The 12,795-nt window shown below is 37.4% G+C and overlaps 1 protein-coding gene across 3 annotated transcripts in view; it reads right to left on the bottom strand.

The window, feature by feature from the left end:
- Positions 1–9,289: 9,289 nt before the first annotated feature.
- The window catches only part of MCM6 (minichromosome maintenance complex component 6), a 45,742-nt gene continuing 42,236 nt past the window's right edge, over positions 9,290–12,795 (bottom strand). For all 3 annotated transcript variants that reach the window (XM_060302488.2, XM_060302486.2, XM_060302487.2), the window contains one exon: positions 9,290–9,824. In XM_060302488.2, coding sequence (XP_060158471.1) covers positions 9,808–9,824 — 17 coding nt within the window. In that variant the 3' untranslated portion in view covers positions 9,290–9,807. The remainder of the gene's footprint in view (positions 9,825–12,795) is intronic.

The raw sequence follows: 12,795 nt of genomic DNA, 5'->3' as shown, positions 1-12,795 counted from the left end.
ACAATTTATGCCAAGGAACCTGGGAAGTGTCTGCAGAAAAAAAGTTCTCCACATTTTTTCTTACTTACAAATTATTTTAAAACTTATTTACATAGCAGAACAAAAGTGAGTTCCTCGCCAAACTTTTTTTCTCCTTTAAAAACATGTAGCGGGGGGGCTTCCCTGGTGGCGCAGTGGTTGAGAGTCCGCCTGCCAATACAGGGGACACGGGTTCGTGCCCTGGTCCGGGAAGATCCCACATGCCGCGGAGCGGCTGGGCCCATGCGCCATGGCCGCTGAGCCTGCGCATCTGGAATCTCTGCTCTGCAACGGGAGAGGCCACAACAGTGAGAGGCCCACATACCGAAAAAAAAACACACAAAAAAAAACATGTAGAGGGACTTCCCTGGTGGCGCAGTGGTTAAGAATCCGCCTGCCAATGCAGGGGACATGGGTGCGAGCCCTGGTCCGGGAAGATCCCACACACAGTGGAGCAACTGAGCCCGTGCGCCACAACTACTGAGCCTGTGCTCTAGAGCCCGTGAGCCACAACTACTGAGCCTGCGTGACACAACTACTGGAGTCCGCGCCTGGAGCCCTTGCTCCGCAAAAGAGAAGCCACCACAATAAGAAGCCTGCACACCACAATGAACAGTAGCCCCCACTCGCTGCAAGTAGAGAAAGCCTGCGCACAGCAACAAAGACCCAACGCAGCCAATAAAAAAAAAAAAAAAAAGTAGGGACTTCCTGGTGGTTCAGTGGTAAAGAATCCACTTTACAAGGCAGGGGACACGGGTTTGATCCCTTGTCAGGGAACTATGATCCCACATGCCACAGGGCAACTAAGCCTGCACGCCACAACTACTGAGCTCTTGCGCCCCGTCTAGAGCCCGTGTGCCACAAACTACAGAGCCCACGTGCCGTGGAGCCTGTGCACCACAACTAGAGAAGAGAAAAAACCTGCATGCCACAACTAGAGAGAAGCCTGGGAGCCGCAATGAAGACACCACGTGCCACAACAGAAGATCCTGCATGCCTCAGTGAAGATCCCAAGTGCCGCAACTAAGACCCCACGCAGCCAAAAATAAATAAATAAAAAATCTTAAAAATAAACAAAATAAAATAAAAATATGTAAGTAAATGATGAACACATTTTGTAAAAGATTCAAACAATACAGAAATATATATGAAAACTTACTAATTCCCCTCTTCCCTTCCCTTCATAGGGTAATCACTTTCAACACTGTGCTTCCTTCCAGTTTCCTTTCTCTGTACGTATTAATGGCTGTTCAGGAGTTGGAATGCCAGTGTTTAAATCTCATCTGGCGAAAGTTACTAAATTTCTCTGTGCCTGCTTCCTCACCTGTATAATGGTGACAGATAGGTTGTGAGATTTAAATGAGGTCATTCATTAGCATATTAAGAACAATGCAACTGAATGATAGCTATTATTACATATATATAATGCAAACATACATGTGTATAACATTTAAAATATATAATTTAACATATATGGAATTATGTCTTATGTAGCATTCCTCAGTTGTTTTTTATTTTCCTTCACTTAATAGTGCTTGGAGCTCTGTTTATACCAGAATATGTAGACCCACTTCTTTTTAACAGATGCATAGCATTCCACAGTAAGGTTGTACCATAGTTTAACCTCTTGCGTATTGAACACTGGTTGGTTCTTAATTTTAATATGTTGCAAATTAATATCTGTATCTTTAGTTATACATCTTTGTCCACATTTCTTTTCTTTAAGATAGATTCTTAGAAATTAAGTTGCTGACTCAATGGCATGCCCATTTGGAATTTTTATTGTAATCCAAAGTCTTCTAAAACAGGCTTCTTCAAATTTAAATCCTACCTACAGTTAGAAGTGTGTCTAAATCTCTCTGGTTTGCTCACACCTGTTATAAAACTCCATATTTTGGACACTTGTTTCTGTTTAGAGGGGTAGCTTTTCAGGTTAATTGGCTACTTGTTTTTCTTCTTTATATCCTTTGTACATTTTTATTAACTTATTATTGATATAAGAACTCTTAATAGAGTTTGGATATCATGTATTAAAATGTGATAGAAAAAAAATTTCTCTCTAGTGTTAGTTTTAAAATTTGGTTTATAGTGTCCTTCAAAGTACATTACTTGGTACCATATTTTTGAAAGCTTGTGTGAAATGTATTATTTAATATTCTTGTTTCTAATCTTTAGATCTTTAGCCCATCTTGAATTTTAACTTTGTTTGTGCTGTGTGGTAGGTTTATCAATTTCTAATGGGTTATTGAATAGGCCATTCTCTCCCCACTATTTGAAATGCCAACTATCAGAAATGAAATATCTATCTAGACATATGTGTTTCTAGACTTTCTACTCCTTGTCTATCTATTCCTGTGCCAGTACCACAGTATTTCAATTTTTATACCTGTGTAGCGTAGTACTTTTCACTTTATGATAGGACATGGCCTCTTCTATCATTCTTTTTCCTAGAATTGTCTTGTTAATGTATATATATATTCATTTTAATAGAAAGTTTTATTTCACTTAGTGGAATTTTCAAGGTGGCCCTGACAGCTTCATATAAATGTATCATTTTTCAGATTCCTGTGTTTATAATCATTGTTATCTCTCTAAAAGCATATTATATTAATTATAGAAATATTAAATAAATGCATTCTCATAAATATCCCCAAAATTTAGATAATAGTTCCATTTGCCTTATACCTAATCCCAGCTACTTCCTAAAAAGTATTCACCATTTATTACATGTGTATGTACATAAAGAATATACTTTTACCTAACAAGTTTACAAAATAAGAGGTACTATAATGTGAGTATTGATCTACAACTGGTATTTTTACCATATAGCACAACTTGGAGATCTTCACATTGTGCAAATATTGATATATCTTATTCTTTTTGAAAGCTGCACTTTGTGACCTTGCATAATCATTAATTTGTTGATTAGGTTTTAGGTTATTTTCCATTTTCAGTGTCACAATGTCACAATGAATGTCATTGTATATGCCTTTTTCTATACATATATAGGTTATTTCTTCAGGGAAAATATTGAAGAGTACAATTGCTGGGTAATAGGGTAGTCAGTTATATTTTAACTTCTAATGGTACTGACAAATTTTTCCCTAAAAGGAGTGTCCCGATTTATACTCCTACCAGTAGTGCATTACAACATCAAATTCCAGACAAACCCACCAATGCTATTACAATATTATCAAATTATTAGTGTGTTTATAATTTTGAATGATTTTTAAAATTGATTTGTATCAGCTCTGTATCCATTTTGGGAAATAATCTTTTTCCCATTATAAACTGAGAAAATATATAGCTATTGAAACATATATATAGTATATTCTTCTCATCTGCAGCTTATTTTTCCTGGACATTAATCCTTTCTCTCGTATATAGGTTGAGAAAACATTTTCCCAATCTGTAGCTCTGGTTTTTAATTTTTAAACTTTGGTGTAGTCAAATTTATTAATTTTTTTCCTTATGGCATCTCTGCTTATACATAGTTTTAAAAAGCCTCTTCTACAAAGTTGTAAGAAAAGCTTGTATTTTTCCTTTTTAAAATTAATTTTTAAAAATTGATACAATTGACATATAACATTATATTTGTTCCAGGTGTACAACATGATTGTATACACTGCACACATATCACCACAATAAATCTAGTTAACATATCCATCACCACACATAGATACAAATTTTTTTCTTGTGTGTGGTGAGAACGTTTAAGATCTACTCTCTTAGCAACTTTCAAATAGAGTGTTATTAACTATAGTCACCATGGTGTACATTACATCTCCATGACATTTATTTTGTAACTGTAAGTTTGTACCTTTTGACCACTTTCACCCATTTCACCCACCTACCACCTCCACCTCTGGCAACCACCAATCTAGCCTTTGTACCTATGAGTTCATTTTTTATTTTATTAAAAATATTTTTTTAGGGACTTCCCTGGTAGTCCAGTGGTAAAGAATACACCTTCCAATGAAGGGACACGGGTTTGATCCCTGGTCGGGGAACTAAGATCTCACATGCTGCAGGGGAACTAAGCCCACATGCCACAACTACTGAGCTCACGCACCTCAACATGAGAGCCTGCATGCCGCAAACTACACAGCCCATACACCCTGGAGCCTTCACGCCACAATTAGACAGAGAAAACCCGCACACCACAACTAGAGAGAAGCCTGTGCACTACAACTAGAGAAGCCCATGTGTCACAACGAAAAGATCCCGCATGCTGCAGCTAAGACCCAACATAGCCAAAAAAATAAAATGAATAAATTAAAGTTACTCTAAAAATGTTTTAGATTCCACACAGATTATACACTATTTGTCTTTCTGTCTTATTTCATTTAGCATAATGCCCTCCAGTTTCATCCATGTTGTCACAAATGACAAGATTTCCTTCTTTTTAGGGCTGAATAATACTTGATTGTACATATATATACATTTTATGCATTCTTCCATCAGTGAACACTTAGGTTGCTTCCATGTCTTGGCTATTGTAAATAATGTGGCAATGAACATGAGGGTGCATCAATCTTTTTGAGTTAGCTTTTTCATTTTCTTCAGATAAATACCTAGAAGTGGAATTACTGGATTTATATGGTAGTTGTATTTTTAGTTTTTTGGGAAACCTCTATGTTTTCCATAGAGGCTCTCACCAATATTATACAAGAGTTCTCTTTTCTCCACATCCTTGCCAACGCTTGTTATTTTTTGCCTTTTTCATAATAGCCTTTCTCATGGGTGTAATGTAATAGCTCATTGTGGTTTTGACTTTCATTTCCCTGATGATTAGTTATGTTGAGCACCTTTTCATGTATGTTGGCAATCTGAATATCTTCTTTGGAAAAATGCCTATTCAGATTGTCTGCCCATTTTAGATGGTTATCTTGTATAAATTCTTTACATACTTTGGATATTAAGCCCTTATCAGATACAGTATTTGCAAATATCTTCTCCCATTCTTTTTCATTTGACTGATGGTTTTCTTTGCTGTGCAGAAGCTTTTTAGTTTGTTGTAGCCCTATTTATTTATTTTTGCTTTTGTTGCCTTTGCTTTAGCGTCAAATCCAAAAAATCATTGCCAAGATTGATATCAAGGAACCTACCACCTGTGTTTTCTTCTAGGAAGTTTATGATTTCAGGTTTAATCTCCAACTCTTTAATCCATATTAACTTTTGTGTATGGTGTAAGGTAGTGATCTAGTTTTCCCAACACCATTTATTTAAGAGACCGTCTTTCCCTATCGTATATTTTTGGTTCCTTTGTTGTAAATTAACTGACTATATATACATGGGTTTATTTCTAGGTTCTCTATTCTGTCCTACTGATCTATACGTATGTTTTAATGTCAATACCATAATGTTTTAATTACTATACCTTTGTAATACAGCTTGAAATCAGGAAGCATGATACCTCTAGCTTTATTCTTTCTCAACACTGCTTTGGCTATTCTGGGTCTTTTGTGGTTCCATACAAGTCTTAGGATTGTCTGTTCTATTTCTGTGAAAAATGCCATGGAAATTTTGATAGAGATTGCACTGAATGTGTAGGTTCCTCTGGATAGTATGGGCATTTTAACAATATTAATTCTTCCAATCTGTAAGCACGGAATATCTTTCCATTTATCTGTGTCTTCTTCAATTTCTTTCACCACGCTTATAGTTTTCAGTGTACAGGTCTTTTACCTCCTTGGTTAAATTTATCCCTAGGTATGTTTTTTCTTACTATGCAACTGTAAATGGGATTATTTCCTTAATTTCTTTTTCTGGTAGTTTTTATTAGTGTATAGAAATGCAGATTTTTGCATATTGATTTAGTATGCTGCAATTTTGCTGAATTCATTGATCAATTCTAAGTTTTTTGGTGGAGTCTTTAGGGTTTTCTATATGCAACATCATGTCATCTGCAAATAGTGACAATTTTACTTCTCCTTAATTTCGATGCCTTTCTTTCCTAGCTCTGGCTAGGATTCCAATACTATATTGAATAAGAGGTGAGAGCAGGCACCCTTGTCTCATCCCCAAGAGTATGATTAGCTGTGGGCTTGCCATTTATGGCCTTTATTTTTAATATTTGGCCATGCTGGGTCTTAGTTGTGGCACATGGAATCTTTGTTGCCGTGTGCAGGATCCATTTTTAGTTGTGGCATGCAGGATCTAGTTCCCCGACCAGGGATCGAACCCGGGCCCCCTGCAATGGGAGCACAGAGTCTTAACCAGGGGACCACCAGGAAAGTCTCTATGGCCTTTATTATGTTGAGGTACTTTCTCTCTATATTCAATTTGTTGACAGTTTTTTAAAATCATAAATGGATGTTGAATTTTACCAAATGCTTTTTTTTCCCCATCTACGGAGAGGACCATGATTTTTATCCTTTTTTGTTAAACTGGTGTAATACACTGATTTTCAGATGTTGAATCATCCTTGCATCCTGGAATAATCCCACTTGATCATGTTGTATGGTCATTTTAACATACTGTTGAAGTTTTGTTAAGGATTTTTGCATCTATTTTGTACATCAGGGATATTGGCCTATAATTTTCTTTTCTTTAGGTGTCCTTGTCTGGCTTTGGTATCAGGGTAATGCTGGTTTCATAAAATGAATTTGGAAGTGGTTCCTCCTCTTTGATTTTTTGGAAGTGTTTGAGAAGGACTGGTATTAATTCTTTAAATGTTTGGTAGAAGTCATCAGTGAAGCCATATGGTCCTGGACTTTTGTTGGGAGGTTTTTGATTATTGATTCAATCTCCTCACTACTAACCAGACTACTCACATTTCACATTTCATCATGATTCAATCTTGGTAGGTATGTTTCTAGCAGTCCACTTCTAGGCTATCCAATTTGTTGGCCAACAATCATTCACAGTAACATCTGATTCTTTGTATTTCCATGGTACAACTTGTAACACCTCCTCTTTCCTTTCTGATTTTGAGGGCTTTTTTTGTGAGTCTAGCTAAAGTTTTATCAATTTTATCTTAAAAAGAAAAAAACCAGCTCTTAAGTTTCATTGCTCTTTCCTTTCTTCTACTAACTTTGGGCTTCATTTTTTTCCCCCCGAGATAGCAAGTTAGGTTGCGATCTTTGTTTCTTGATGTAGGCTTTTATCCCTATATACTTCCCTCTTAGACTGTTTTTGCTGTATCCCGTAAGTTTTGGTATGTTGTTTCCATTTTCATTTCTCATTATTTTTAAATTTCTTCTTTGACCCATTGGTTGTTCAGTAGGTTGCTTAATTTCCACATATTTGTGAAATTTTTAGGCTTCTTGTAGTTGATTTCTAGTTTTATACCATTATGGTCAGAAAAGATGCCTGATATTGATTTCAGTCTTCTTAAACATATTGACTTGTTTTGTGTCCTAACATATGATCTGTCCTGAAGAATTTTCCATGTGTGCTTGTAAAGAGTCTATATTCTGTTGCTTTTGGATGGAATGTTCTGCATGTCTGTTACATCCATCTGGTCTAAACATGTTATTTAAGGTCAGTGCTTCCTTATTGATAATCTGACTGGATGATCTATCCTTTTGATGAAAGTGGGGTACTAAAGTTCCCTGCTATTATTGTTTTGCTGTCTATCCTGTTAATATTTGCTGTCTATGTCTGTTAATACTTGCTTTATATATTTAGGTGCTACAAAGCTTTATTTGCACATTTTCTTTTCCATGTGTCCTAGAGATATTTCCATTTCAAACATCTTCATTTCCCTCATTTTAGTTTGCATAACTCAGAGCATTGCTATATCACAATTTATGTAGTCATTTGCTTATTGATGGACATCTGTCGGCATTTGGTTGAAAATACATTAAATTTATGGATCAGTTGACAACTTACAATATTTAAGACGTCCTATTCAGAAAGAAGTTACATCTGCTTACTAAATACTCATCTAATTTTCTTCATAAAGATCTTATACATGCTCCATCATCCATTAGCCACTTCGTTTCCCTGACAAGTAACATGTAGAGAAAGGGGGTGTGTGAAAAAGTAAGCACACTTATTCAGATGGGTAAAAACTGATTTTAGTTGTATTAATGGCCTCACTTTGCGTTAGAGCCCCTACTTTCACTAACGACAGAATTGGGGAGGAGAAGACAGATTCACCATTAAGGAACTCATCTTCCCTGGGCTTCACACTTTGCTTTGGGGTTCAGTATTTGATCAAATTGAAGTTCAAATTTCTGTCAGGCTGTTTCTCTTTTCGGAACCTCCTCACCCCATTTTCTTTATCAAGTTGGGAATCAGTGCATGGAAGGAACTCTTTCTTGCTGTCTTCTGAGTTTTTACTCGTTGTTCTTCCTATCACCTGTTACTGAACGTCCCTGCCTTGGTCCATGCCTTATCCTAGACTCTCCTGTCTCAACAGGAAGTCTGAGATCCTGTACACTGAAGTTTCCTTATTCCAACAGGCTCTCCTACCTCCATTAATTAGGAACATAGTTTTCACAGGAGCTTATACCCTGCAGCTGCTAACTGCAACTTCTCTATCCATTTCTAGTCTCCCTTACCCTATTGTACGCAAACCAGTGGAGAGAGGTTTGTATTAGTGAACTCAAATGCCACATATAAACATTCCCCAACTGGCCCCGCAGGCCCCAGAATCATCTGTTGTCAAAAGCTGCAGCAAAAGGAAATGCTACATCATGTACATACTGATCAAAGCTAAGCCTCAGGGACTATTAATATCATAAACAGCAATAACTCTTTTCCTGGAAAAATGCCATAAAATTTAAGGGTGGTCTGTAATATAGAAAATGACATATTGGGGACTCCCCTGGCGGCCCAGTGGTTAAGACTTCACCTTCCAATGCAGGGGGTGTGGGTTTGATCCCTGGTTGGGGAGCTAGGACCCCACATACCTCGTGGCCAAAAAACCAAAGGAAAAAACAGAAGCAATATTGTAACAAATTCAATAAAGACTTTAAAAGTCGTCCACATCAAAAAAAATCTTAAAAAAAAATGTATTTCCCTTAAAAAAGCAGTTAGAAAATAATTCTGAGACCTTACTCTTAGGATATATAAGTTAAAAAAGTTATTAAAGAGTAATGCAAAAAGTATAATAAACTTTTTATTTTCATAAACTGTCTTTAAAAAAAACCAAAGAGAACTGGAATTAACCTTGGAAAGTCATCTCCAAGGCCTCTTAGCTTTCACACTAACAAATTCTTATAAGGACTCTCCTCACAGGAACCTACACCTAAATGTTTACCATAATGCCGTATTTCCACCCCTTTGCCCCAGGAATCAAGCAAAAAGGGAAAGACTCATATTCATGAATAAATGGAAGCAATAATTTATAATAGAAATAAAGCCAATAGACAACTGCAGAAAAAGTTATTTTGGTGAAAAAAAGTAGTTGGCAATTGAAAAATGTTATTTCTCCAATAAGACACCACATAACAAAAACAACAGACCTTTTCCTACACATGAAAACAAAGGTCTCAGTTATAGAAATGACACACTACTGCAATCCAACTTTTTTTAGGCAAGAAGCACACTAAACAAAGGGATAAAACCTGCGTTGGTATAAAAGGAATGTGACATATGAGGCAATCAACTTGGTTCTTCTTCCTCAGAGTAAATCTTCCTGAATCATCACTCCCAGAAGCACTTCTCTGGCTAGTAGAGCTCCACTCAGACTCCACGCCAGAGGTGGAAGGCCAGTTTCTCTGGTTACTTTCAATAGCTCAATCTTCAAGCAAGTAGTTAGGGTTAACTACTAAGTAGGGATCTTCTTCATAGCTCTCACTTCCTTCTGTGGAGCCTTTCAATCCAGCTTGGGTGAGCTCAATTAGAACATGATCCTATGAAACACAAACGTTTGTCCTCAGTTCTCCAGCAGTATTATAAGAATGTTAAGATACACAGGACTTGGACTTGACCCTTCTTCTGAATATTTGTGACTAACATTTTCTTTCATTTCCCCCCAGAAACTCTCTCAGAAAAAGGACTATATCTTAAAGTCAATATCAAGCTTCTGCTAAGTCACCTTCCCATTAGGATATAGACTTTTTCATATCATAAACTTTTGAAAAATTAAGAAATACATCAGTAAGACTGACGTTGTGATTTTAATCAGGTTCCCTAGCATATATATCAACTACTTATAAATATAACTTCAAAAAAGAACATATGAATTTTACAATCATGCAATTGTATAAAATCCTCTGATAAGTATGTTTATGATTCTGTTTATCACTCTGATAAGTGTTTAATTTCACTTAATATTATGTTAATTTTTAATTATTGGCCACTGAACTCTTTTATATACCATCCATTCATAATTTAGTTAGAAGTAGAATCTAAAGATAATTAACATGAAACAATTTTCCCTCTGACCTATTAACTAATTAAAAAAAGCAGAACATGCCATGTGGCTTAATAAACTTGATGACAGATTTGAAGCCATGATGTAACTATAAGTCTAATACGTCCACAAATGAGAAAGGCTCCTACCGAAGGCCCATACAGAGGAACTCAGGAAATAGTGATGTGATCCTAAGAAGGTGGAAAAGGCCCACAGTATAAGCACTAATTCCACTAAGAGGGATTGGACACTTTCAAGCACTCACTCTATGTACTAACACACCTTCACAGGAAGCATATTTGATTAGCACAGTACAAGTTCCTTAGTCTTCTGTACTGAGTTGGCTCAGGCGGTGAGTCAAACTTAAAAAGGTAAGCCCAATTTAGATCAGTTAATTTCACAACGTGTCCAAATGTGGATTTCTTGCATGGACCATCTTATCTTACACTGATCCCAGGGCCACAAGGGAGGGAAGGGCTGGCCTGATGCAAACACATTGCCCACCACTAACTAGATAGACAACTCTGAGCACAATGCCACCCCAGTTCAGCTTTATTTTTATACATATTATTCATTAAATTTTGAATGGAATAGTTCTTCCCACACCCCCACACCTGTAACCATAGACTCATCTAGTTCTACAGGGAAATAATTTTTCAGATGACAAACCCTGATATGTGACAACTATAATATTTATATAGTGAGCATTGTGAAGTCAACTGCAATCTCTGCCATTTGAACAGAAAAATTCAATCATTTAACAAGTATTTGAGCCCTCTATGACTTAGGCACCACTGTAGATTCTGGGGACACAGTGGCTAAAGAAACAAAGTCCCTGTCCTCATGGTGCTTGCATGTTAACAAGAGAGACAAAATAAACACCTAAATAAAGACTATACTGCCAGGCAATGATAAGCACTATGAAGAAACAAAGCAGGGTAAAGGGGTGACAGCAAGGAAGAGGCTATTTTGACTGGCCAGGCAAGAATAACTTCTCCGAGAAGGTAACATTTGAGCAGACCTCAGAATGGAGGATGGAATATGGGCAAAGAAACAAAGGGCATGTACAAAGGCCTTCATGCTTGGTGTGTCTAAGGAACAGTGACAAGGCCAGTGTCACTAAGCAGAATGGGCAAGGGGAAGAGGCTATGAAAAGAGGTGAATGAGGTGGGCAGGGGCTTGCTTGTGTAGGGTTCTGCAGGCCACGGTACGGAGACTGGATTTTATTCTAAATGTGAGAGAAGGACTAGAAGGAAGGGCACTAAAACAATTTGATTTGTTAAAAGATCTGTCTGGCTGCTGGGCAGAGAGCCACTGCAAGGGAGGACAGTTAGGAGGCACCCATGGAGGTCCAGGCACGGTGGCTTGGGTAGATGTGACGGTGGTGAGAAGAAAACAGAGAATACTGATACTGAAGGCAAGGCTCACAGGATTTGCTTATAAAAGGAGAGAAGTTGTGAGGGGAAAGAGAAGTCAAGGAATCAAGGATAATTCTAAGGTGCCTGGCTTAAAGCAAATGAGTAAGTGAAACATTGCAAGGAAAAACTGTTTTGAACACATTAAGCGTGAGACGTCTATTAATTTGCAAGTAGGCAGCTAGCTACATACATTAGCAATTTAGAGGACAGGTGAGAGCTGGAGATATAAATATGGGAGTCATCACAAATGGTTTTTAATTCATAGAACCAAATGAGATCACTTAGGCAATGAATATAAATAGAAAAGAGGTCTGAGAACTAAGCATAATACTTCATTTAAAAAGTGACAAGAGAAAGACTCAGGAAAAGAGAATAAGAGGAAATAACCAGTGAGAAGGAGAAGACCCAGGAGAACATGGTGACTCAGAAGCCAAGTGAACAAAGTATTTCTAGGAGTGATCAACTTTTTTTTTTTTTTTTTTTTTTTTTTTTGCGGTACACGGGCCTCTCACTGCTGTGGCCTCTCCCGTTGCAGAGCACAGGCTCTGGACACACAGTCTCAGCGGCCATGGCTCACGGGCCCAGCCGCTCCATGGCATGTGGGATCTTCCCGGCCCGGGGCACGAACCCATGTCCCCTGCATCGGCAGGCGGACTCTCAACCACTGCACCACCAGGGAAGACCAGGAGTGATAAACTTTGACAGATGCTGCTGACAAGCTGAATACTGAAAATAATCAACTGATTGGAGTAGTGAGAAGGTATGTATGTAATGGTCCTTTAAGAGAGTAGGAGAATGAACTGCCTAGGGAAAAGTAATAGCATCAGGCAGTGCTACTGTGAGGTCAGTACTACTGTGACGTTGATAAGACAGAAGTAAAGAATTGTCCATTTGAGATTTGTGGTCATGAATTTAAAATAAAAGTGGGCACATGGTTGTATGCTTTTCTCCAGATACTTTTAACTGCATAGATATAGGTATAGAAAACGAATTAGATTGAACCAAATCTGGAATTTTGCCAAGCAAGTAATATAAAAGAGAATGAATGAA

The sequence above is a fragment of the Globicephala melas genome, chromosome 7 (assembly GCF_963455315.2).
Source record: "Globicephala melas chromosome 7, mGloMel1.2, whole genome shotgun sequence".
Taxonomy (NCBI): Eukaryota; Metazoa; Chordata; class Mammalia; order Artiodactyla; family Delphinidae; genus Globicephala; species Globicephala melas.
This window is presented reverse-complemented; position numbering and strand designations above follow the sequence as displayed.